The 24,920-nt window shown below is 39.6% G+C and overlaps 1 protein-coding gene across 2 annotated transcripts in view; it reads right to left on the reverse strand.

Annotated features, from left to right (window-relative positions):
* Positions 1-9,066: 9,066 nt before the first annotated feature.
* Positions 9,067-24,920, reverse strand: part of TMEM135 (transmembrane protein 135) — a 289,014-nt gene continuing 273,160 nt past the window's right edge. For both annotated transcript variants that reach the window (XM_070365068.1, XM_070365067.1), the window contains 6 exons: positions 21,717-21,884; positions 19,672-19,735; positions 18,639-18,715; positions 14,381-14,479; positions 13,524-13,591; positions 9,067-11,481 (listed from right to left, as the gene is read on the reverse strand). In XM_070365068.1, the coding sequence (XP_070221169.1) occupies positions 11,349-11,481; positions 13,524-13,591; positions 14,381-14,479; positions 18,639-18,715; positions 19,672-19,735; positions 21,717-21,884 (609 nt within the window). In that variant the 3' untranslated portion in view covers positions 9,067-11,348. The remainder of the gene's footprint in view (positions 11,482-13,523; positions 13,592-14,380; positions 14,480-18,638; positions 18,716-19,671; positions 19,736-21,716; positions 21,885-24,920) is intronic.

Genomic DNA, 24,920 nt, shown 5'->3' on the forward strand with positions numbered 1-24,920 from the left:
TTATAAATTGTCCTCTAGGATTGGTTGCCTAATCTGTATCTAATAAATTTTGATGTTGCTTTTATTTTTATTCAAGCCAATATCTTTCTCATCTTATTTTTTCATTAGAAGCATGTTGTTTAGTTTCCAAATATTGGGGTATTTTCCAGATAACTGTTACTGATTTCCAATTTTCTTTTTCTTTTGCCAGAGAACATGCTTTTATGGTTTGAACCTTTATTATGACTTGCTTTCCCTCCCAGAATGTGGTCTGTACTGAAAATGCTCTGAAGGCACATGAAAGTGATGTGTATAATGCTGTTGCTGGGTGGAGTGCTCCGTCAAGATGGTTGAGAGTGTTTTTCAAGTCTTCTAAGTATTACTGATTTTCTGTCTACATGTTTTAACAATTAATGGAGGTGCTGAATATCCTCAACTATTGGGCTGGCCAAAAATTTCCTTCAGGTTTTTCCATACGATGTTAAAAATCCCAAATGAAATTTTTGGCCAGCACGATACATTTGTGGGTTGGTTATTTCTCCTTTTAGTTCACAGTCTTTTCCTCACATATTTAGAAGCTGTTATGAACATGTTCAGGATTGTTAATTTCCTCTTTGTGATTATAGACAACCATCTTAATCCTTAGTCTTGGTAACATTTTCAAGCTCTGAAATCTACTGTTTACTACTAGTATGGTACACCTGCTTTCTTTAAATTATTGTTAGTATATCTTTGTTTATACTTTACTTCAAACCTAGTGTCTTTGTAGTGAAAGCGGGTTTTGATAAAATAACATATAATTGGGTCCTGTCTTCTTTTAGTCAGTATAACAATCTTTGCCTTTTTATCAGGTGTTTACAATTTACAATCAATGTGATTATTGATATGGTTAAGCTTAAATCTATTATCTTGCTATTTGCCTTATTTTTCTTTGCTCCTTCCCCCCTCCTTTTGGATTTAACTGAATAATAACTAATGATCCCATTGTATTCTGTTGTTGGCTTGTTAGCTATAACACTCTTAGGGGATGAAAGGAATTATTTTAGGGCTTATATTATATCTTTAACTTATCACAGTTTTCCTTGAAGTAATGTTATACCACTTCAGGTATGGCATGCGAATGTTACATTAGTATATTTCCATTCTCCCCTTCCTAAACTTTGTGTAATTGTTATCTTTTATTTTGAAATGTGTTATAAACTCCACAATAAAATATTCCTGTTTTCAACAATTATCTTTTTAATAGATACAATACCAAAAAGGGGAGCTTTAGTATTTAGCTACATATTTACTGTATTTTCACACAGTACTATATCTGTTTGAAAGATTTTTAAAAACATTTCTGGTAATGCAGGTCTACTGGTGCATTTATTCAGCTTTTAGATGTTTGAAAAAGTCTTCTTGTTTTGCCTTTGTTGTTTGAAAAGATATTTTCACTGCATATAAAATTTTAGGTTGACAGGTTTTATTGTCTTGTTCTTTTCACATAATATCTTTATATAAACATCTTTATATAAAAGATGTTGCTCCATTGTCTTCTGACTCCCATAGTTTTCCATGAAAAGTTTCCTATCATTTTTATCTGAGCTCGTCTGTATGTAACATGCCCTCCCTCCACCCCGGATGTTATTATTATTATTTTTTAATCACGGGTTTAAAACCATTTGATTAAGATGTGCCTTAGTCTTCATGTTTCTTGTCCCTGGAGTTGATTGAATATCTTAAACCCGTGGATTTATAATTTTCATCAAATTTGAAAAAATGTTGGCCCTTGTCTTCAAATGATCTGAAGAAATATGAACATATAAAATAAAAACCTTTTTCTCTTTCCCTTTCCATCCCTACATCCGTCTTTTCTCCCTTAAGGACTCCAATTGTACATACACCAGGCTGCTTGAAGTTGACTCACAGCTTATTCATTAAAGCTCTGTCCACTTTTCTCCAGTCATACTTCACTCTAAACTGAGTGCCTACGTTTTCAAGTTTTCTAATCTTTCCTTTTGCTGTCTAATCTACTGTTTATCTCACCCAGATTGCGAGGCTTTGTTTTTAAATCTGATTGTGTGTTTTTATCTTTTATATGTCCTGGTCCTTTTTACATCTTCTAGGTCCTAATTAACACGGCCAATCTTGCCTCTGCTTCTGGGCCACTACCTTCTTGACACATACAGTTACAGTCTCTTTTTGCACAAATAATAATTCTATATTTTGTGTCATTTCTGGATCTCTTTTCCTCCTTCACTTATGGTTTTATTTTCTGGCTTTTTGCATCCCTGACACGTTTTTTACTGGGTGCTAGAAGTTTTGCTTCTTACCTTGTTGCATACTGGAAATATTTGCATCCCTACGTTCCTGTACTTTGTTCGAAGAGACAGTTACTTAGAAACTGCAGCCTCTGCAGCCTTTGGTGCAGGGTTAATTCTGCTTTCCTACTGAAGGCACACTTTTCTCACTGTTCCGCCCAGGGCCCTGTGGACTGCCAAGTTTTCTTCTGTGGCAGCAGGAATCCACACTATTAACAGCTTTGTGTGAACTTCAGTGACGACTCCCTCCGCTCCTTTCAGGCGGTCCTTTTTCCAGCTGCAGTAGCTTCCTCCATGCAAGCAGCAGCACTCAGCCTAAGTCTCCAGGGGACCTCGCCAGCTCGCTGTGCTCTCTTCCTGTGTTGCTCACCTCTCCCCCGTACCCTGCCCTATGAGCTTCATCCGTTTGGGCCCCTCTGGACTCCCAGGTGTGTTTCCTCAGCTCAGGGAGCCCTCTGGGCTCTGTCATGCTGCTCCCTGCCAGAGCTGCAATCTTGAGTCTCTCTCCAGGCATCAGCTGGGGCCATCACAGGACTCGATTCATTTCCCTTCTCTGAGGGATCCCTGCCCTGCATTGCTTGTGCTCCAATGTATGAAAACTGTTGTTTTATACACAGTAGCAGGTCTTTCAGATTTTTTGAGAGAGAGTATTTCCAGTTCCTGTTCTGAAAGTAAATGTCAAAACCATTTTTGGAGGCAAGATTTTTACTGCAATGTTAATGATTCCTTTTAAGAAAGGGGAGTGGAAGATATCACTTCTTGGGAGGTTCTGTTATGTTCTGAGAAAAACAAAACAAAACTTTCAACACTGGAAGATCTGAGCTCAAATTCTAGTATTCCCACTTTGGACAAATTACCAGTTCTTTCACTGGTAAAACAGAACTAGTAATATATATTATTAGGTTGTAACGTTTGAATGAAATATAAAACATCTATTATAATACGAGGCAACTTACATGGTTTACTTTTCTTCTTTTCCTGCTTAAGAAAATGAGTATCAGAAGAAGTTATTTGTTAGGGCCCTGCCTGCACTGGTAAGAGTGATTCCAAGCTTTTTTCCTCTCAAATATCCTCTCTCTCATAGGGAAAAAAAAATAACCATAATACACTATTGAAAAGCCAGACACAAAGAATAAATGTGACTTTTTACCCTGTGAAATGAGTGGGAAGGAAGAGCCTCGTGTCCAGCCCTGTCTACTTCTGGTTTGGACTTGGCAGTTTTTAAAGTGGGGAACAATCCAGAATTCCAGCTCTGTCAGGAAAAAGCAAACAAATGAAACAGATGACAAATCATGTCTCTAAGACCTAAAGCCAAGCTGGCTCTGATAGCTGCTAGAAGGGTAGCAGAAGTCAATTTCCTGGAGCATTTACAGAATCATTTGTAAGGATAACATTTCCCAGACGTTTAAAGGGAAGGCTAAGGGTAGCTTTCTAGTCTGCGGACTCCGCACTGTCAGCATATATTCAATAGGCAGCTGCTGGGACTACTACCTCCCACCCTTAACGCCTCCCCGTCGTCCTCTAGAGAGCCCTGACTTAGGCAGTGAAATGGGGATAAGCCATGTCTGTCCTTTTCGAATACACACTAGAATCTAAAGCAGCAACAGGTGAGTGCAACAGCTACTAGAAAATGGAATGTGCTTTATGGGTGGTATTAGCTTCAGAAAGACAGAGATAAAAGATCAGCAAACTTTCAAGGAGGAGGTGACTGAATATTTCAGGATACATGCACATGTGGAGCAGGGGAGGAAAAGAGAGCATTCTAAATCAAGGGAGGGAGGCATGTACTGGGCAATGGCTCTGAGGTCTGACCTATACAGGACTGGAATGTGTCAATCAGAAATGCTTTTAACTGAAAAGCAAGAGAGTCCTCCACTGACAGAGCCTCCAGATCTCAAGGTCTGTTTGCTCAGAATGCCCAGAGGTATGTGGTTACTGGCACTGAGTCAGGGGCTCAAGAATGTCATCTGGGAGGCAGGTTCTTTATTTCTGCTCTGACATCTTTAACATGGTGGGTTTCCATCTTTGTCCTTTTCACCTCATATTTGCAAGATGGTTGCCACAGATCCAGATCCCTTTAACTAGTGTTATGAACAAGGAAAAAAAAAAAAAAAAAGGAGTTAAAAAGAGCTTTCCTTTATTCAGGGGAGAAAAGGTCTCCAAGACCTCCCCCAGATCTTCCATTACATCTTACTGGCCCCAACTGGGTCACCTGATCATCCCCAGAGAAAAGGCTGGAAACATATCTGGACAAGAAGGAGTAACGCGAAAGGCCTCGAAAAATCATGATCCATCCCCGGAGCTGGGCACATTGCTGCCTTCAACAAAGTTAAGTGTTCCCAGCAAGGAAAAAGGATTAAACAACCACTGGATGAGCCATGAACAATAACTACAATCTAGTTTTGAACTTTAATTCAAATTCTAATGAAACAAGAGTTCTAAAGGAAAGCGAAGTCCCAGATGATCAATTATGCCTCTAGTTTTGTAGATTTATCTATTTCGTCCTCTCAGGTCTCAAAGGGATCTGACTGTTATTCCTAAGAACGACAGGCTTCCCCAAACTGCAGTTTCAAATCTAGATGCTATTGAGTCTCCTCCTGCGGTTCTGTAGATTTTACCTACTCTACAAATTAAATTTCAAAAAAAGGAAGCTAAAAGTTTTATTCATATAAAACCTCTCTTTATACATTTGCAACTTAATGAGGACATAACCGCTGCCTTTCTTAAGCACCACGAGACCACCCAGTCATTCATGACACAGACACTGAATACTTTGATGAAGCAAATGAACTTGTTAGTCAATAGCTAGTTGGACCGCTGGCCTCCAGTTAGGTTTATATTTATACTAATGCTGCAGACCTGGTACGTACTTTGGAAATTCTGAGAAATAACCCTTTCGTCCCCCTTCATGGACGGTGTCTCTTCACTCTTCCAAGTCTGTCAGGGCATGTACCAGTCACGCGGGCCTCTGGGACCTGCCTCTAAACACTCCCACTTTGAAGACCCCCTCTGGCTCACTTCCGAGAGGAGACGGGGGAGAAGGTGCCTCTCTCCCTCACAGCCTCCACAGCACTCCTTCAGGCGCTTAGCAGTCTCACCTTCAACTTTCCCTGAAGCGAACAGGAAAATAAGGACTTTGGTTTTTTTTTTCCCCTGGAGAACTCAAACTGAAGAAATAAAATGGCAAAGCTGTGGCAGTAAAGCCCAGGCTCAGGAAGGTAAAGGAAGAAGGCGGGGGGGCGGTGGGACTTGAAGCGTGTTGGCCGTCTCTCCTCACACGGCCCTTCTGGCGCCCCATCTCCTAACTACCAACAACAGGATTACTTCACGCTTCAAGCCTTCTTAGACCTTGGGCACCAACCCCGTTTCTCTACAGCCACAGGGTCCTCTTGTGGGGCCAATGTAACCCAGAAAGAAAATTCACTGAGGGGGTTAACTGATGACTGAAAGACATTTAATAAATATTAAGGGAGGAGGCCTCAAGGATGGCCTGGGTCAAGTGAAAGGACAGAGGGAAGTGCTCCTCCTGGGTGACTTCAGCCAGTACGGGCACACGGCTCCGCCTGTGCAGGCCTGGAGCCCCCAGCCGGCCGTGGGGAGGCTGGTGTGTGAAGGCAGCCCGCTGCCTGCAGCCCCGGCTTCTCTGACAAGATCAGAAGGCTTCAGGGGTGGAGGCGGGGGGTGGGGGTGCAGGGAGGGAATACCCACAGCGAACTAAAGGCTGAACAGGCAAGGGGCAGTGCTTACGATCTAGAGAAAAAGTACTAACGATACCTCGCCTGAGACCTCTGCTGTGGACCAGGTTGGGGGGTGTGTGTGTGAGAGAGAGATGACTGGGATTCTCGGGCCTGCAAAGACAAAGGTTAAAGCCCAGTGTATTATTTCACTTAGGACACATTTGGAGGAGGTAAGGGTGGAAAGAAAACAGATAAAGTGACAGGCAAGAGGAAATGAGTTCCTGCCTCTTCTGTGCAGCCACAGCAACAGTTGGGTGCTGTTACAAGGTTGTTTAGAGGGGACGGACTGTCCTGGATTTAAAGGTCTCACATGCAGAGGTTATGTCTCTTTCCACATCTGGACAGTTACCCTCCATTCCCTCCTGCGAACAAATGCAGAGCTATATCAGAAGTCACCATCCCAAGAAATATTTACTCCATTTTCACGATCCTTCCGGAGCCCCCCACCTGACCAGCTGTCACCCGAGGGAGCCACCGAGCATCCATATTCAGGGAGTAGGGTTGTAATGTAACACCAACCGGCAGAGAAAGGCGAGAGGCACAGGGACAAGGAGTGGGGAGTGGTAACATGAAGCCAGACATAAAATTCCAAGGCTGGAAGGAGGAAGGAGACAGCTGGGACAGGGGTGTGAAGACGGGCAGACAGACTACAGCAAGGAGCGAGAAGTCCTCTGGGTATTAATTCTTCCCTCCAATTCAATGTCACTCACTTTTCTCTCAATATAAGAGGGCACCTACTCTCACTTGGCACAGCTATAAGCTCCGGGCTGTGTGCTGCCCGGCTGCAGTCCAAGGACGCATTCTGCATCTCGGGCACGCTTCTGGTCCCCCTCTGCTTCCAGAAGCCACACATCAACGTCAGGTTCACTTTTTTGTAGTTACCTCTAAAAGGCAATCCACTCCAGTACTATCGCCTAGAAAATCCCATGTACAGAGGAGCCTGGTAGGCTACAGTCCATGGGGTCGCAAAGAGTCGGACACGACTGAGCGATTTCACTTTCACTACTATAGTGTTAGCTGTGAATAGTGACTGACTCTGCCACCAGAGCCCGCAAGGCTCCTCTGTCCATGGGATTCTCCAGGCCAGAATACTGGAGTGAGTAGCCTTTCCCTTCTCCAGGGGATCTTCCCAGCCCAACGATGAAGCCCACGTCTCCTGAATTGCAGGCAGATTCTTTATCACCTGAGCCACCCCGTTCATAACTACAGAGGCTTTACAAAGTCACCTGAGGCTGTAGCTTAAAACAGAAAACACAGCCTTAACTCTGAGGTCCTAGCTGGAGGGAAGTGCACGCCACCCCAGGGCCCACAGGCACCCCCAACACTTGATCTTAGAGTCACACGAGTCCCCCACACTCTTTTCCTTGCTAATTCCATGAGAAGGGAGTACAGAATCAGCTAAAACACTAATCTGCTGTTGTTTAGTCATTAAGTCGTGTCCGACTCTGTGATCCCCACAGGAGTTTAGCCCATCAGACTCCTCTGTCCATGGGATTTTCCAGACAAGAATACAGGAGTGGGTTGCCATTTTCTTCTCCAGTGGATCTTCCCAACCCAGGGAATCTTCCCAACCCAGGGACTGAACCTGTGTCTCTTGCCCTGGCAGGCGGGTTCTTTACCACTGAGCTACCTGAGAAGCCCCAAAGCACAAACAGGAACAGGCTATAAAGAGGAGGCACAGGGTTGTGGCAACAGTAAGAACAGTCTCCTGGGCGTACACAGTCAGGCCAGCCTCAGCCCAGGCCCACAGAAAAGGTGATTTCTTTTTGTTTTCCTTACGTCTTTTTCTTTGTCACACATCTTCAACTACTTAAACTGTCTATCTGAAAATGACTGTGGAAGAAATAAGCAGCAACAGGTTGAGGTGCTAGGGGAGATCAAGTGTATCGTGTACCTTAGCAAAGTCACAGTTCAGAAATGAGTGTTTACTTAACCAAGTAAAAACCAGTCGCAGGGACAGGCTTCCCGGGTAGTCCGGTGGTCACCAATCCGCCCTGCAGTGCGGCACGTGCAGGTTCGACCCCTCGTCAGGGAACTGAGACCCCACGGGCCGCAGAGCGGCTAAGCTGGCGCCTCAACGACCGGGCCTGCTCTGGAGCCTGTGTTCCACATGAGAGTCTGGACACCGCAGCAACAGATCCCGCATGACACAGCCAAGACGGCCGGATCAATAAACAGTAAACCGCAGGGAGAGTCCAAGGGTTCCCAGGGCTTGGGGACTGCTGATTCAAAGGCCACGCTCCCCGCGGGCACACCTCTCTGCCTTGCCGCAGGGCTGCCTCACCCCCACTGCGAGAAGGGCTTGCCATAGCAAGTGGATGAAACTCCTTGAGGGTAGAGGAAATTGATTCTCCTTAACGAGGCACTGTCAGAGGGCTCAGAAACAAGGGGCAGGGATAAAATGCAAGCAGAAATGATTTCATCAGTGAGCTGTTAGCTAGACAAAACCCACAGGAAGATGAATACTCAGGCAAGCTCAACATGAACACACTGTGTGACGGGTGACTGATTTGGGTTTCCTCACGAAAGACAAGTCTGTTCCAGAAGAAAGTAAGTTATAAAGTCTGAGAGCAAAGAGTAAAGAAGATAAAACTCTATTAAATGAATACTCACTAAAGAACAAATGAGAGCAAAAAGTATACTAGGCATCAACTGAGAGATAACGATGCTTATAGGTTATAGGAGAAATCATAGAATTTGTTTTTAAAAAAGACAATTGAATCATGGTTTTCTTTCAGAGATGGGTAATACAATGGACTAAACTACTGGATGAAAAATGGGTAAGAATCTGACAGATTTGAGATAATCTGTTATCCTGCAACTTGTCTTTTCTTTTTACTTGGTTGGTACTAATGCTAAGATTTTATTAATTCAGGAAATAGCTAATTAATACAGGAAACACTCATAATCCTATTAAGCACCCCAATGCTCTGTTTTTCAGTCTACATAAAGATGTAGCAAATACTAAGAGGGCATACTAAGTGTTTGATGTACTCAGGTCTAGTGGAAGGAAACTTAGCACAGATAGGACTTCTTCAGCATATAAATTGGACTAAAAAACATATTGTGGAATGGAGACATCTATTTCACTTTATTTACGATGCCAAGGTGTCAATCAGTACTTGGTTAGTCAGAGGTAGAAAGACATTCATTTTGATTGTCTTCAGGAACACAAACACAGTTTCTTTGTGTCTGCTCGAACAACTATACTTTGCAGCCTGTCCCAATAAAATAAAATTGTACTTCTCTATTCACCACTGCAAACTAGTTAACTGTTCATTTCAGCTATACATTCATTATTATACTCTGCTTCATGATGGCTATTTCATTTTATATAAAATAAAAAATGACCATAGCTTGTGTTAAAAAAGATAGATCATAGAAATGTACCTTTTGACCAGTAAAATTTTACTAAACAATCTCATCATATTTCAGTAGAATTTGTCTTTCAATTTCATAGTTTTTTTTTTTTTTTTTTTACTGTGAATGAAAACAACTTATGGATTTAAAAGTTTTCTGTTTAACTGGACAGGAAAAATACTATAAACGTAATTTCTGAATAGAGAAAATAAGATGCAAGTAGCAGTGCTTTCTTCACTGCTGTAATACTTCGTTTTTAAAGGTAAACACAGTAGCAATCATCATTTTGATTCCAGGGAATGAAAACTTAAAACTGAATTTACTAATCAATGTGGAATTCTGAAGCCAAAAGGATCCTTTAACCGTACTGCCTAACAGACAAGTCATCCTAAAGTTAATCATAATGCAAAATTTTGGCCTAATTAAAATGGCTCTTTCTGATACTATGGTACCAGAGCCTGTCTTTTTTGTTGGGTTTCAATCTGCCATAACAACCAGACTAGGATTACATGCAAACAGAAGCATACAAGGCTTGATGAAATTTAATACAGAGGATTAAGCATTTAAAGTTTGGGTTATAATTCTTGTTGCAACACATGTTCTACTGTGTAGAATTTAGAACATAATTCTATAGAACATAATTAATTTACAACAGCCTAAGACTTTTCAGCAATAAAATTACGCTTAAAAAAATATACCATTATCCCTATATGTTACATTAATTGTAGATTTCACAACCACTTCAGCCTTGTATTAACTTAGAAAAGAATACCTTGTCCCTGAAAAACTCTAAAGAGTGATGGTATTTCAATCAAAACGGTCCTGAACTAACTCACAATCAGCAGTGACTACATTTTGTCACTTCCTTGCTCTAACAGGAGTAAAAATGATGATAATGAGTTTTTAAAAACAGGCTAGGGAATCTGCATCCAATTAGTGATGACATGTATTTCTTCACAACCACTGGATTTTCAGAATGTTTTTAGTTGTCAAACAAGTGAAACAGCTGAGGGAACAAACTGCCAAACCTGCCCAAACTACTTTTGTTCCATAGAATTTGATCCCTTCTAAATCGACAATGGCATACAAACTTAGCTATGATGAATCCAGTCCTTATAAATGAAAACAAACATAATGAACCGATAGGAGGAGGTTTAAAAATAACTTCATTTGCTTTTAAATATTCAAGTGTAACGTTGCCATAAGAGACTAAAACAGACATTTCAACTGTATCAGATTTGTCAGTTTCCACCTGATTCTAACCTACCATTAACACATAAGGTTCACTGGGCTGCCAAAGAGCCCAGCTAAGCGGATCGTGGGGACATATGAAGGTATCAGTGGAAGGAAACCACAGATGCCACAGCCTTTATCCAAACAGTATGAGACCCGTCTTTGCATCCCTGAAGCAAGAATGGCCACTTTCTCCAATTAAATTGCTCTATATGAAATAAAGCAGCATTGTCTGTGAAGAGTTACTCCTTACCCATAACATTTCACTACTAATTCGAAAGTTAAAAAAAAAAAATACAGATCAAATCCATGTACCCGTGATCCTTTTGTATCTTAAAATGCAGCTATATTCTTAGTTTCCACCAAGAATTATATTGGAATGAACTAAAACATCTTTTAAAGTCATTTTAAGTATACTCTTATTTGTTACTACATTTCTACATAGATTATTTAATATTGCTTGTAGACATAATTTAATCGATAATATATCATAATTTCAACCACTACAATGACCCAGAATGAGATTCTGGCTATAGAGGGAGCTTAATTATTAAGCAACACTTTGCTAAAAAGCTTCTGAATTTCTGATTGGTAAGAAAATCAAACAAAAAAGAGCATCCCTCATTGAAATAACACTGAAGTTCAAGCTCGGGTCCTCTTCTTTGTGTTCAGCATAATTAACTCTCCAGGACAAAATAATGAAACATTAAGTCACATTAATAAGTTACAGTAATCTTCAAGAAAACTCGATGGGCAACTCTGGCGTTACAGTTGTGTATCTTGGGTCCAACCTAGGGGTGAAGTCCGGGAAGTTTTTAGATGCGCCGGTACCAAAAACATCAAGGACTTTGCGGTTCATGACAGCAAACCTGTAAAACAAGGACACAGGAAATGAGTACCCAATGACGTCGTAAAAGAAGATGATTCGCTTCGTTTATCTTTCATGGGATGGGAAGACAGAAGAGCTGACACCGCAAGAGACTCAGTGGCAGATTGAAAAGTCATTTTGCTACTCTTCAAGATACACTGTCTCAAGTTTTCTTTGAAAAGATGCTAGTCCCCAAACCTGAAGCCCCAGAGATTACCACCATCATTTCAAACCCTTCCAGAGCTCTTTCCTCTAGATTGTGTCAAACAGAAAAATAGGTTCATTGTGATTTTCTTGATTAATGGATGAATACAATGATAAGAAGCTACATATATAATGAATGAGCTGACATTTACAGACAAGCGAAGGTATTAAAGGTAATTCCTCCCATAACTAAAATTTTAATGTCTCACAATCAACAGAAAATACATTCAAATGTGCAAATACTTAATGAAGAGGAAACAGCTTATAGGTTTTCAAATTTCTAATACACACAACAGAGTAAAAACATGCCCTCACTTTCTCCATCACCTAAAAGATAAGAAATTTTTAAAAGACACATATTCAGCTAATGTGCAGGATGGACCTTCTGCATCTCTCTGCCTGATTATAAGCTCTTCTTCTCTGGGGAAGATACCAGGGTGAAATTAGCTTTGAGTCATTAGCCAGTGTCATTGTTCCAAGAACCCATAAATGTGACTTTTAGCTCCTTCCCAACGCTAAGTTCCCTTCCAACATAATCAATGGGTTAAACTCACTGATGTGCAAAGAAACATAAATGACAAAGAAATAAATGATCAAATGATAACAATATAGATTAATAATGTAGATTTTAATGATTAAATAATAATAATACTACACAGTGTCATGGCTAAGAGGAAGAACTCTGCAGCCAGACTGCCTGGCTCAACCCGAGCTCCATCCTTTACTAGCTTTGTGATTCTGCAAGTGCTTAAACTCTGTGCGCATCTCGGTCTCCCCACAAGTAACGCCAAGATATTAACAGTACCTAGTACCTATCTCACAGAGCTATTTAAAGCATTAAACACATATGTATGTATATGTGTGTTGTGTGTGTTAATGTGTGTATCTTAAAACCACTTCTGGGACACAGCCAGAGCTATACAACTGTTTTCTACTATTACTATTAATGACAGCAAAGTCAATGGCAGATGCTATTTACTGAGTGCCTACTAAGTGCTAAGGGCTGCCACAAACATTGATTTTCCCACAACCATAACAAGTATGCATTATTGCTTCACTGTAGAGAGAAAGAAACTTGAGGCTCACGAGGGTAAACAACTTTCCCAACCAGTGACACAGCAAAGGGTACTGGTGCTGGGGTCACACCCAGGTTTGTTCAACTCCCAAACTCACAGTCTGTGTATCAGGCTACATTGCCTCTCACTAGATTATAATCAGGAAATGCAAACACCAGCACGAATACAGAACATGATAGTAAAGGCAAAGAAAAATATGCTTACAAAAATCAGGTAAAAGAATGTGATTATTTTTCGTTATTTTTCCCAAATGGACATCAGTCTATTGTTTAGACAGGATTTCTAATGAATCTGTTTAGTATTTTTAAACAAAAAGAAACATCCCATGTTATTCTTATTGAATTTTAGTTCAAATTTGTTTTACACCTAGATAGCTACCTTACCAAAGAGTACTCCCTCAAGTAGACAAAAAGATTCAAAATCTTTTTTGTGGTAATTGTTTTTTTTTTATGATCAGTTATGGCACCCCACTCCAGTACTCTTGCCTGGAAAATCCCATGGATGGAGGAGCCTGGTAGGCTGCAGTCCATGGGATCGGGAAGAGTCGGACACGACTGAGCGACTTCACTTTATTTTTTCACTTTCATGCATTGGAGAAGGAAATGGCAACCCACTCCAGTGTTCTTGCCTGGAGAATCCCAGGGACGGGGGAGCCTGGTGGGCTGCCATCTATGGGGTCGCACAGAGTCGGACACGACTGAAGCAACTTAGCAGCAGCAGCAGCAGCAGCATAATCAGTTACAATATCTCATAGATATCTTACCTGCCCTTGGTGAGTCTTAAAAGGAACTTCCAGTAAGATGGTCGTAAGGTCTGAACTTCCATGACAGCCTAAAATTATTCGAGACTTTTTTTAGTGAACAGCAAACACTATCCGTCTTAGGCAATAGAATACTTTTATCTCTATTTTTATCGCTCATTGTGTTAAAAAAAAAAAAAAATACCCCGACAGCGAAAAAAAAGTGTAAGTTGACTTTCTAGAATCTTTGTAAATATGCCTTCAAACAAAAATATTGTACATGAAATAATGATTGAGTTAACAGTCATTATTATTAGGAAGCATTTACTAGATATCCATTAGATAGCTGGCACTTCACTAATTATAATGAGTTTACCAACCTGGAAGGATTATCGCGAGAAAGTGCAAATAAAAGCTATCCCCAAAACTCTGCAGAAGTCCTAAGATCATTAACATCAATAATGGTGATTATAGAACTTGAAGAGACTGAACAATGCTTTTATTAAACTAGACTCTATCCCTGTCCTCACTGCTTGAGTAATGTTGAGGAAATGCAATTATTCTTATTTATGTCCATGGGATCTGTTTTTCCAGAAGTAAAATTAAGTGAGGGCATTCTAGCCAAGATACTGGAGTGATAATTTTCCTAAAAAACTGTACTCCATTGAAACCTAAAATGGTTGTGTTCGTAAAACATGACCTGGCCCACTAAGTTAACATGTTTAGTGATTGGATACTTGTCAGCTATCTTGCTAATAAGACAAAAAAGCATACAGTGTAAAAAATGGAAATGCTTCTAGGCCTTTCTTTTCCCCTCATTGGTTTAATACACATTAGAAACAGAAATAATTCTATTTCTCATTTCAAAAAGCTATACTTACTGCCTGGAAGCAAATCGCTGTAGAGATGGAATAGATGATAGTGTCTGCATGGGGAAAATAGGGCACCTTTCCTGCTTCAATGCCTTTGAAATACATTGTCTGCAAAACAAGCATAATGGGAGATTTATAAGGAAAACAACTTTAAATAGCATTAACAACAAAGTGGAGCAAGGCGTTCCTTATCTACAACTACTTTTTCTACCTTTCAAAATCCTAACACTCCTTCCAGAGCTCAAATTACAGGTATATCTTCCCTGACAGAGTTAAGTGTCAGCTGTTTCCTTTCCCTCAGCCCCTCACCCCAGCCCCAAGATGCCAGTAATAACACGTTTCTGTGAAATTCAACAGCACCTGATTTCTACCTCTTTCATGTCATGTATTCTTCAGTGCTTTCTGTACAGCATCCAAGTCTTCCCTTCTCTGTCAGATCTATTCATTTAGTTCAGTTCAGTCACTCAGTTGTATCTGACTCTTTGTGACCCCACAGACTGCAGCACACCAGGCTTCCCTGTCCATCACCAACCCCTGGAGTTTACCCAAACTCATGCCCATTGAGTCGGTGATGCCATCCAACCATCTCATCCTCTGTCATCCCCTTCTCCTCCTGCCCTCAATCTTTCCCAGCATCAGGATCTTTTCCAATGAGTCAGTTCTTCGCGTCAAGTGGCCAAAGTATTGGAGTTTCAGTTTCAACATCTGTCCTTTCAATGAATATTCAAGACTGATTTCCTTTAGGATGGACTGGCTGATCTCCTTGCAGTCCAAGGGACTCTCAAGAGTCTTCTCCAACACCACAGTTCAAAAGCATCAATTCTTCAGTCCTCAGCTTTCTTTATAGTCCAACTGTCACATCCATACACAACTACTGGAAAAACTGCAGCCTTGACTAGACAGACCTTTGTTGGTAAAGTAATGTCTCTGCTTTTTAATAAGCTGTCTAGGTTGGTCATAACTTTCCTTCCAAGGAGCAAGTGTCTTTTAATTTCATGGCTGCAATCACCATCTGCAGTGATTTTGGAGCCTAACAAAATAAAGTCTGTCACTGTTTCCCCATCTATTTGCCATGAAGTGATGGGACCAATGCCATGATCTTAGTTTTCTGAATGTTCAGTTTTAAGCCAACTTTTTCACTCTCCTCTTTCACTTTCATCAAGAAGTTCTTTAGTGCTTCTTCGCTTTCTGCCATAAGGGTGGTGTCATCTGTATATCTGAGGTTATTGATATTTCTCCCAGCAATCCTGATTCCAGCTTGTGCTTCTTCCAGCCCAGTGTTTCTCATGATGTACTCTGCATGTAAGTTAAATAAGCAGGGTGACAATATACAGCCTTGATGTACTCCTTTCCCAATTTGGAACCAGTCTGCTGTTCCATGTTCAGTTCTAACTGTTGCTTCACTGACCTGCATATAGGTTTCTCAAGAGGCAGGTCAGGTGGTCTGGTATTCCCATCTCTTTCAGAATTTTCCACAGTTTGTGGTGATCCACACAGTCAAAGGCTTTGGCATAGTCAATAAAGCAGAAGTAGATGTTTTTCTGGAACTCTCTTGCTTTTTTCATAATCCAGTGGATGTTAGGAACTTGATCTCTGGTTCCTCTGCGTTTTCTAAAACCAGCTTGAACATCTGGAAGTTCACGTACTTCAAGTTCAAGTACTGTTGAAGCCTGGCTTGGATAACTTTGAGCATTACTTTACTAGCGTGTGAGATGAGTGCAATTGTGTGGTAGTTTGAGCATTCTTTGGCATTGCCTTTCTTTGGGATTGGAATGAAAACTGACCTTTTTCAGTTCTGTGGCCACTGCTGAGTCTTCCAAATTTGCTGGCAAATTGAGGGCAGCACTTTCACAGCATCATCTTTCAGGATTTGAAATAGCTCAACTGGAATTCCATCACCTCCACTTGCTTTGTTCGTGGTGATGTTTCCTAAGGCCCACTTGACTTCACATTCCAGGATGTCTGGCTCTAGGTGAGTGACCACACCATCATGATTATTTGGGTCATGAAGATCTTTTTTGTATAGTTCTTCTGTGTATTCTTGTCGCCTTTTCTTAATGTCTTCTGTTTCTGTTAGGTCCATACCATTTCTGTCCTTTATTGTGCCCATCTTTGTCTAGAAAGATCTCTAGTCTTTCCCATTCTATTTTTTCCTCTGTTTCTTTGCACTGATCACTGAGGAAGGCTTTCTTATCTCTCCTTGCTACTCTTTGGAACTCTGCATTCAAATGGGCATATCTTTCCTTTTCTCCTTTGCTTTTCACTTCCCTTCTTTCCACAGCTACTTGTAATGCCTCCTCAGACAGCCATTTTGCTTTTTTGCATTTCTTTTTCTTGGGGATGGTCTTGATCCCTGTCTCCTGTATAATGTCCGAAACCTCCACCCAAAGTTCATCAGGTGCTCTGTCTATCAGATCTAATCCCTTGAATCTGTCACTTCCACCATATAATCATAAGGGATTTGATTTAGGTCATACCTGAATGGTCTAGTGGTTTCCCTACTTTCTTCAATTTAAGTCTGAATTTGGCAATAAGGAGTTCATGATCTGAGCCACAGTCAGCTCCCGGTCTTGTTTTTGCTGACTGTATAGAGCTTCTCCATCTTTGGCTGCAAAGAATATAATCAATCTGATTTCGGTAATGACCATCTGGTGATGTCCATGTGTAGAGTCTTCTCTTGTGTTGTTGGAAGAGGGTGTTTGCTATGACCAGTGCGTTCTCTTGGCAAAACTCTATTAGCCTTTGCCCTGCTTCATTCTGTACTCCAAGGCCAAATTTGCCTGTTACTCCAGGGATTTCCTGACTTCTTACTTTTCCTTCATTTATTCATTCATTAAACATGTACTGGTGTAAACCTGGTTAGTGCATAACAAATACTAATGCACTCTAATCAAGATATCTATACAGATTAGGTTGCAGACCATCACATGTGTATGTATGTATATTTATGTCTATCATGTATATATGTATGTGTACATATTAATATATAATATATGTTGTCTCCCCAGAGGAAAGAGCAACTACTCTGTCTAGGACAAAGGACCAAAGAGAATTTCAGAAATGACTACACTGAGTACTGCTTCTCAAACATAAGAACCACTTCTTAAAAAACAAATTTCTAGTTGTCATGGCCTGATGCTTTTATAATAAAAATGAATTATTGGAAAAAAAATTTAAACACAAAGTTGAACTAAATTTTTACTGTTATATTCAAAAAACAAATTACTCTATTCAGGTGCTGTTAAAGTTTCCAAATGCTTCCTCTCAATTTCTATCCTTTCTTTGTCATGAACTGGTAATGTGCAGTTCATGGACCAATGTTAGCCTGCTGACCACACTTATAAAAGTGCGATCTTCCAAGAGGTCTCGGATCAACAACTAAGTAAGAGAGGAAAATCAGGGCTAACGGACAGGGTGAACATGCAGGGTATTTATGAGGGATTCCCAGCACATCTATATGGCCAGAAATGGGATAATTCATGGAGATGGGTTTTCTGGATTGTGGGAATGCTAAAGTGAAACTAATAAGAAAAGGGGAAAGATGACCAAGACAGAATGGTGTTTCAACAGGTTGGAGGGGGGTTTAAGAAGATATGAGTGGTCCATGAAATAAAGAACATAAAATAATTTTTTCAAAGAAGTTACCTACACAGGTGATTTTTACTTAATATTCATTATACAGTAATACAGCATTTTAACATAAAAGTAACTCCAATTAAAACAAAGGGACTACAAAAGATAGGTGTGAGGTAATATTGAAAGTGTAAGTTCTAATTGGATAACGATAATATTGAAGAATTAGCAGACTTCTAAAATGGGTGATATGCATTTTGTTTATACCCTGATGGCACTTTTGATTTGTTTGTTTTTAAAGAGTCTTTATCCTTTAGTTTTATTTTTCAAGGACTCTTTCTCCTGAGTTGTTTATGAATGGAGTGACTTGATGTCTGGGATTTGTTTTAAAATAATTTGGTACCTGGGGATTTGGAGCAGTATAGATGAAAGGAGACTGGCCCAATGCTGTGAAGTGTTGAAGCTATATGACGGGCACATGAGGATTATCACGTTATTCTTCCTATGCTTGTGTATATTTGAAAATGACACAGAGAAAAAAAGAAGAAATAGGAAAACTGGCTTTGTAAAGATTCATAAAGATTCACTTTCATAAGGTTAGAATTTGCTTTTGAAACTGGGATATATATTGTTGCTGAAGTAGCTAAAAGGCTCTATATCATTTGGCTGTATATACATAAAAATGTTTGCTTACCTCTACCAATTTGGAAGCTAAATACATGGAAATTGTTGTGCTTTTATAAAACATCATTGATACTCCTGCCAAAAATCCTGAAACAATAATAAATAAGGCAAAATCGATCATAACTCAAAAGTACTTCTTTGTTATTACGTCACTCAGAAACGTTAATTGACTTAAATAGGAAATAATGGATTTAGCACTGACTTTTGCTATAACAAAATCGAGGACAGTAGTACAAGCAATGATATGAAAATGGGGTGAATTCTTCTTTATCATATTTTTTTAAACTTAAAAATTGACCTTCAGAATTAGGAACCACAGTTCTGATACCATAAGAAACCTCACATTTTAAATTAAACTTTTAAAAACAGCAGTGGTCTTACCAAATATAACAATTTTTAAAGGCTACTAGTATCAGTCTCATTTTAAGCGGAAATATTCTTTCATTTATTGTCCTAAGAGCTCAAACCATACTTAGTGCTGTCACCACACTTCTCTCCATTGCTTTCATTCTATAAATGGAAAGGCAAGGTGGTGGGAGGTCTGGAATACTAATAGCAGGGACATCACTAAAAACATCTGAAAAATCATCTAGTCGGCTTAAGTAATAAAATACACTGAGCTTACCAAAAATGTTTAGTTTTTATGTTTATAACATTACTTGAGTTCCTTAAAAAATTATTTAAAAACATGTCAGCTGCCAATGGTAAAATAAAAATGCTTGTAAGAAATCATTAGTCACTTATTAATATTTTATGTTCTTTTGTGACACATTCCCTAGAATTTCTGGCCTGTCGCAGGACAGAAACCCAAGTCATTATGTTGCCAACTCAAAACATCATATGGCAAGAGAGCCTTGGTATGTTCAACTTCACAAGTACAAAATATTAATGCTAGTGCCTTGATGGGAATTCTATTAGAAAAAGGAAGATACAAGGAAATCAGATGAATTTGAAAACCATTTCTGCTTCACTCCTATCATAGATTGATGTGATAATATATGTATATCATATATATTTTATAATATATATATTATACTTTTTACCAGCTATAATGGCATGCAGTTCATCATCCAGATTTCTGACCCAGCGCAGGAAGCAACTAGTACCCTGTATCAAGAAGAAAATACAATTCCTTCAGTTGTTTCAGTTCTAAGAGAAAAACTGCATGTAACATCTGTAATGGGTGAGTCATCAGCTGGCCTTGGAGGCAAATTGGTGATCTTATTTAAATTAAATAAGGTATAAGATACCACAAAAAAAATTAGATTAAAAAAAGAAATGAAGAGCTCTGGAAATGGTAAAATGAAGGTCAACTCATTAACTTATTAATAGAAGACATGTTTTTCTTATCTTGTGCTGTGCTAAGTCGTTTCAGTCACGTCTGACTCTTTGAGACCCCATGGACTGTAGCCCTCCAGGCTACAGGGATTCTCCAGGCAAGAATACTGGAGTGGGTTGCTGTGCCCTCTTCCAGGGGATCTTCCCTACCCAGGGATCAAACTTGCATCTCTTCTGTCTCCTAGGTTGGCAGGTGGGTTCTTTGCCACTAGTGCCACATGAGAAGGCCTTTTTGACCTAGAATTGCTATAAAAATGAATCAACTCTCTAAAGCAGTGGTCAGAAAACTATGACCCACTAGCCAAATCTAGCCTGCCATCTATTTCTGTATGGCTCATAAGCTAAGAATGTTTTTGCATATCTCAAGGGATAAAAGTAAATAAAAAATATTTTGTGCATGAAAATTATATGAAATTCTAATACAGTGTGATTAAGTTTTATTGGAATACAGCCATGCTCATTCATTTATATATTGTCTATGACTGCTTTTGGAGAAGGCAATGGCACCCCACTCCAGTGTTCTTGCCTGGAAAATCCCACGGATAGAGGAGCCTGGAGGGCTGCAGTCCATGGGGTTGCTGAGGGTCAGACACGACTGAACAGCTTCACTTTCACTTCTCACTTTCATGCATTGGAGAAGGAAGTGGTAACCCACTCCAGTGTTCTTGCCTGGAGAATCGCAGGGACGGGGGAGCCTGGTGGGCTGCTATCTATGGGGTCACACAGAGTCGGACATGACTGAAGCAACTTAGCAGCAGCATATTTACCTTTTACAGGTAATTACATAAAATGATACATAACCATCTTATACAAAATAATTCCAGAATTCAATTTTTCACAGCAGTTTCTTTTAAACAACTGTGTCTATACTTGTGTGTGTGCACGCATATGCAGACAGCTCAACCTTAGTTAACACACTTTACCATTTAAATTTAGAATATAAATTTTAGATGTTTAATAAAATGTCAGTAATATAATTTACATATCAGTGATTCCCAATAAACAAAAGGCCATTACTTCAAACTGCAGAGTACTTACTGTGTCACAGATGATCCATGTATATGTGTTTAGGTGTGTGCTTATTATATATGTGTGGGTACATTTACAGGAACATGTAGAAAGAGGTGGAAGAACATTAACTTTGTTTATTTGAGAGAGTGTAGTAGAACAAGTGATTGGGAGGGAGATGGAAAATAACTCATTATTTATATAAGTTATGCCTGAAAACTCTTACTGGTTTTATCAAGGGTTGATATCAGCTAGAAGGGTCTGAAGATGTTTAAATTAATACTTAGGTAGTAAATGTTATTAAGAAAAACACGCAGGCCAGGTGTATTAATATCACTTTTGACGTTAGAAATATTAGGAAGTTCATAATTTCTCAGTGATTACATTATTGAAAAAAAAGGAGTTTTTGAAAAGTCTTTAATATCATGAATAAATATAATATATCCAAACTTTCAAGCTTTAAAAGACAAAATGTCCCCAACTTCTATTCCCAATGTATTATGTATATCTGGTGATATTTATGAATACTACAGAAAGAAGTGTTAAGAAAAGTGACAGATGAGTTAAGGCTGTTATCTCATTTTAACAATCAGTTCAGTTCAGTTGCTCAGTCGTGTCCAATTCTTTGTGACCCCAGGGACTGCAGCACCCCAGGCCTCCCTGTCCATCACCAACTCCCGGAGCTTACTCGAACTCGTGTCCATTGCGTTGGTGATGCTATGCTATTTGTTAAAAGGCTTACCTTGTATATGCTAACAAAAGAGCCCAGAAAAGCTCCGAGCTGGAAGTTTTCTTTATTGTAGAAGAGAGAAAGTAGCCGGGATGGCTGTGTAAACAGATGCCTAAATGCAGAGGGAATTCGGAGGCAGCACTGGATCAAGTATCCCACGCTAAACATTCTGATGAAACCCTGGAGAAAATTGGGAGCAAAGTCTGATTTATAACCAAATTCTTAAGTCTGATAGGTATAAACTTCACTGTCACAGAATCAAAATGGCACTAAAAATTTTAAGCTTATCTAGTAGCCATTTTCAAAACTAAGTCCTAAAACCTCAAACAGTTTTAAAAGAATTACCTTAAAAATAATCACGAGAGCTTGCAGTGGATATACTTTCTACGATTTACCAAGACTTAAAAAGTTTCCCAAGCACTGGCTAAGACTGTCTATGTACCAGACTTCTACTTCTTGACATTCTGTTGACAATAACTGGGATTTAAAATCCCTAAACCACAAATGAGTTTTAGAAACAAAAGCACTGAAATTCCAAAAAAAAAAAAAAAATCCAAAAAAGCACAAAAAACAGTTAACAAAACGAAATGCTTTTGGAAATTTTAACAGAAATTTAAATGATCAAGTTTAAAGAATTTTCCAGGAAAATAATGAAATCTAGCCAGGTTTTAATTTCTGTGCTCAATGTGTCAGACTAAAGCATTTCCAGGGAATGGTACCTTTAAGGTAAACTAAACAAAATTTGAAAAAGCAAATTTGCTATAAATCCACATTTCCTGTCACCATTTCCCCATATTACCTACAACTATTTATAGTGTAAAAGGGAAGGGAGAGGATGATAATGTTGGTCAATTTCATTTCAGTACTTAGGAAAATGAAGTTTGAGGTCACCTAATACTGAGAGACTGAAAAATTTCAGTCATCTTGAAACAAAATGTTATTTTTAAAAGTATTTTAAACATGATTTGACCAATACACTATAATATGGATCTCCTATAACACTTCTCTTTCACCCCCACTGGAATGGAAAAACGTCGACATTCTTAGTGTTTGCTGCTAAGTTCCAAAGACCAGGTTTGTATTTTTTGGATAGCAGCCTTCTTTTAGAAAAATTCTGAATTACTATGAATAAACAGTCATCAATTTATCTGAAGCTACCTAATACCTGGTTAAAACATGAAAATTAAATTGTCCAATCAATTAGTATGAATTATCACACATTTGTTTAACTGAAACTGCTCAGTCCTTGGTTAATTCATGAAGTGATCACACTTATATCTTGTCATTGGTAATCTCGTAATATTAACCTGAGGGTTCAAAGATCACACTTATGTTCAATCATTTCATGCTATTTTCAAGAGATCGATTATCCCTCCATCTATTCACCCTTTCATGTATTCAGGAAAGGTTCAGTGAATGCCTCTTGTGTGCCAAAGATTACATTCGATGCTGGGGACACAGCAGCGAAGGGGACACAAAAGTCCTGCCTTCATGGAGCTTCCATGCCCATCAGAAGAAGAGAAAATATGTAAACAAACATAATTACAGAATACAAAAAGTGTTGTGAAGGAAATAATCAGGCGCCACTGGATGAGATATTAAAAGGACAACCTACATTAGATTACTGGTAAGGGAAGACTACTAAGGACTTGACGTTTCAACAGACACAAAAGAGAAGGAACTAGCAGGAGAAAGACATTTCAGATAGCTTGGACAAAAACGCACAGAGCCAAAAAAGAGACTGACAGGCATCAACCAAGAGTTAGTGTGAATGGAGTACAGTGAGCTTGGGGGAATGTAATTCATGTGAGTGTTTACTCAGGGGACTGATTTAACAGGAGGGGCAACTGAGCCCATGGAATAATGAGGTGCACTGTCAGAATATTTAACTATACTTGTGGGATAAATTCCTCACCCACAAATCTCCAAACAATTTTACATTCACGGACATAATATTAATTACAATGTACATACATATTAGAAAGTTTATAGTACTGGTACACATTTGAAAGAATGACTACTTTTTATCATAAGTCAGTAATTCTCACTAACTTTCTCATATAATTAAAAAAAAATCATCTCTCCTCTCCCCAAAATTTCACATACCTCTAATTTAGTCAGAATACTTTTCTTAGTCTCCCTCCTGAAATCTGCCCCCTAGAGTAGAATTCCCTCGAGTTGGAGGGAATAATAACACTCTCATGGAGCTGGCAGACTCCGAGGCTGCCGGCAACATTCCTTTCCTTTCTTTTTTCTTTTTATTTTTTGCCACTTTAAAAATGGGGCAGGAAATCAGATTTGGAAGGAGTGGAGCAGAAATTACTGCCTGATGGAAAAAATACTCTACCGCTTTTACCCCTGCTTCCATCTTTGAGGATTTTAAAGGTAAGTGTTGGCTTGGCTGAGTGCCACCATCAACACCAAGCCACAGGCACTCACATTCACAGGCACCAATGCGATACAGTCCCTCCCGAGGGGGACCATCAGGAGGCTGTCTTTTGAGGTGCTGTACAGCTCTGCTCCTCTCATCATCCATAAGGCGGGGATTAGATGTTGTGACAAAGAACATAAATTTTGTACAGCGTCAGGATTGTGAGAGCACCGTCCAGAACTAAAGAACTTGCAGCAGATGGTACCACCTGTGCCAGACTAACCGCAGTGACAACACTTCCTTCCCAGAGTCGGTGGGGATCGGGGGGAGTGGGCTGTGGTCGGCAGGGGATGGGGGCCGGGGGTGGGGGTGGGGATCTCTGCTCTGGTACACTCATATATTAGGGAGCGGGGAATTTATGCCAGTGGGCATAACTAACTTCTTAATGTAGAACAACTGTGGACATGCTCCAGTTACCTTCATGCCTTAAAAAAATGTAACAGCTTCACAAGTCCAAAAGCAAATGCCACTGTCCCAGACTGGGTAGCCTATGTGCGTGGCTGCTGAGCCCCTAGCGCACAGCACGGCCCAGGGCTTTGTTCTCAGATGTATTCTAATGAGGATACACTGCAAAGCATTTACTAGTTTTAATGACTTGATTTCTCGGTCGTTTTTGTTGTTGCTGCTTCACCTTCTTTTGGGTTGGCCAAAAGGTTCGTTCGAGTTTTCCTACAAGACGGTACAGAAAATCTGAACAAGCTTTTTGGCCAACCGAATATTTTGTTTTACATTAAATAAGCAAGCCAATTTCAAAATTATTTAACAAAAGATCTGGTAAGTGAATC

This window comes from Bos mutus, chromosome 29 (genome assembly GCF_027580195.1).
Source record: "Bos mutus isolate GX-2022 chromosome 29, NWIPB_WYAK_1.1, whole genome shotgun sequence".
Classification (NCBI taxonomy): Eukaryota; Metazoa; Chordata; class Mammalia; order Artiodactyla; family Bovidae; genus Bos; species Bos mutus.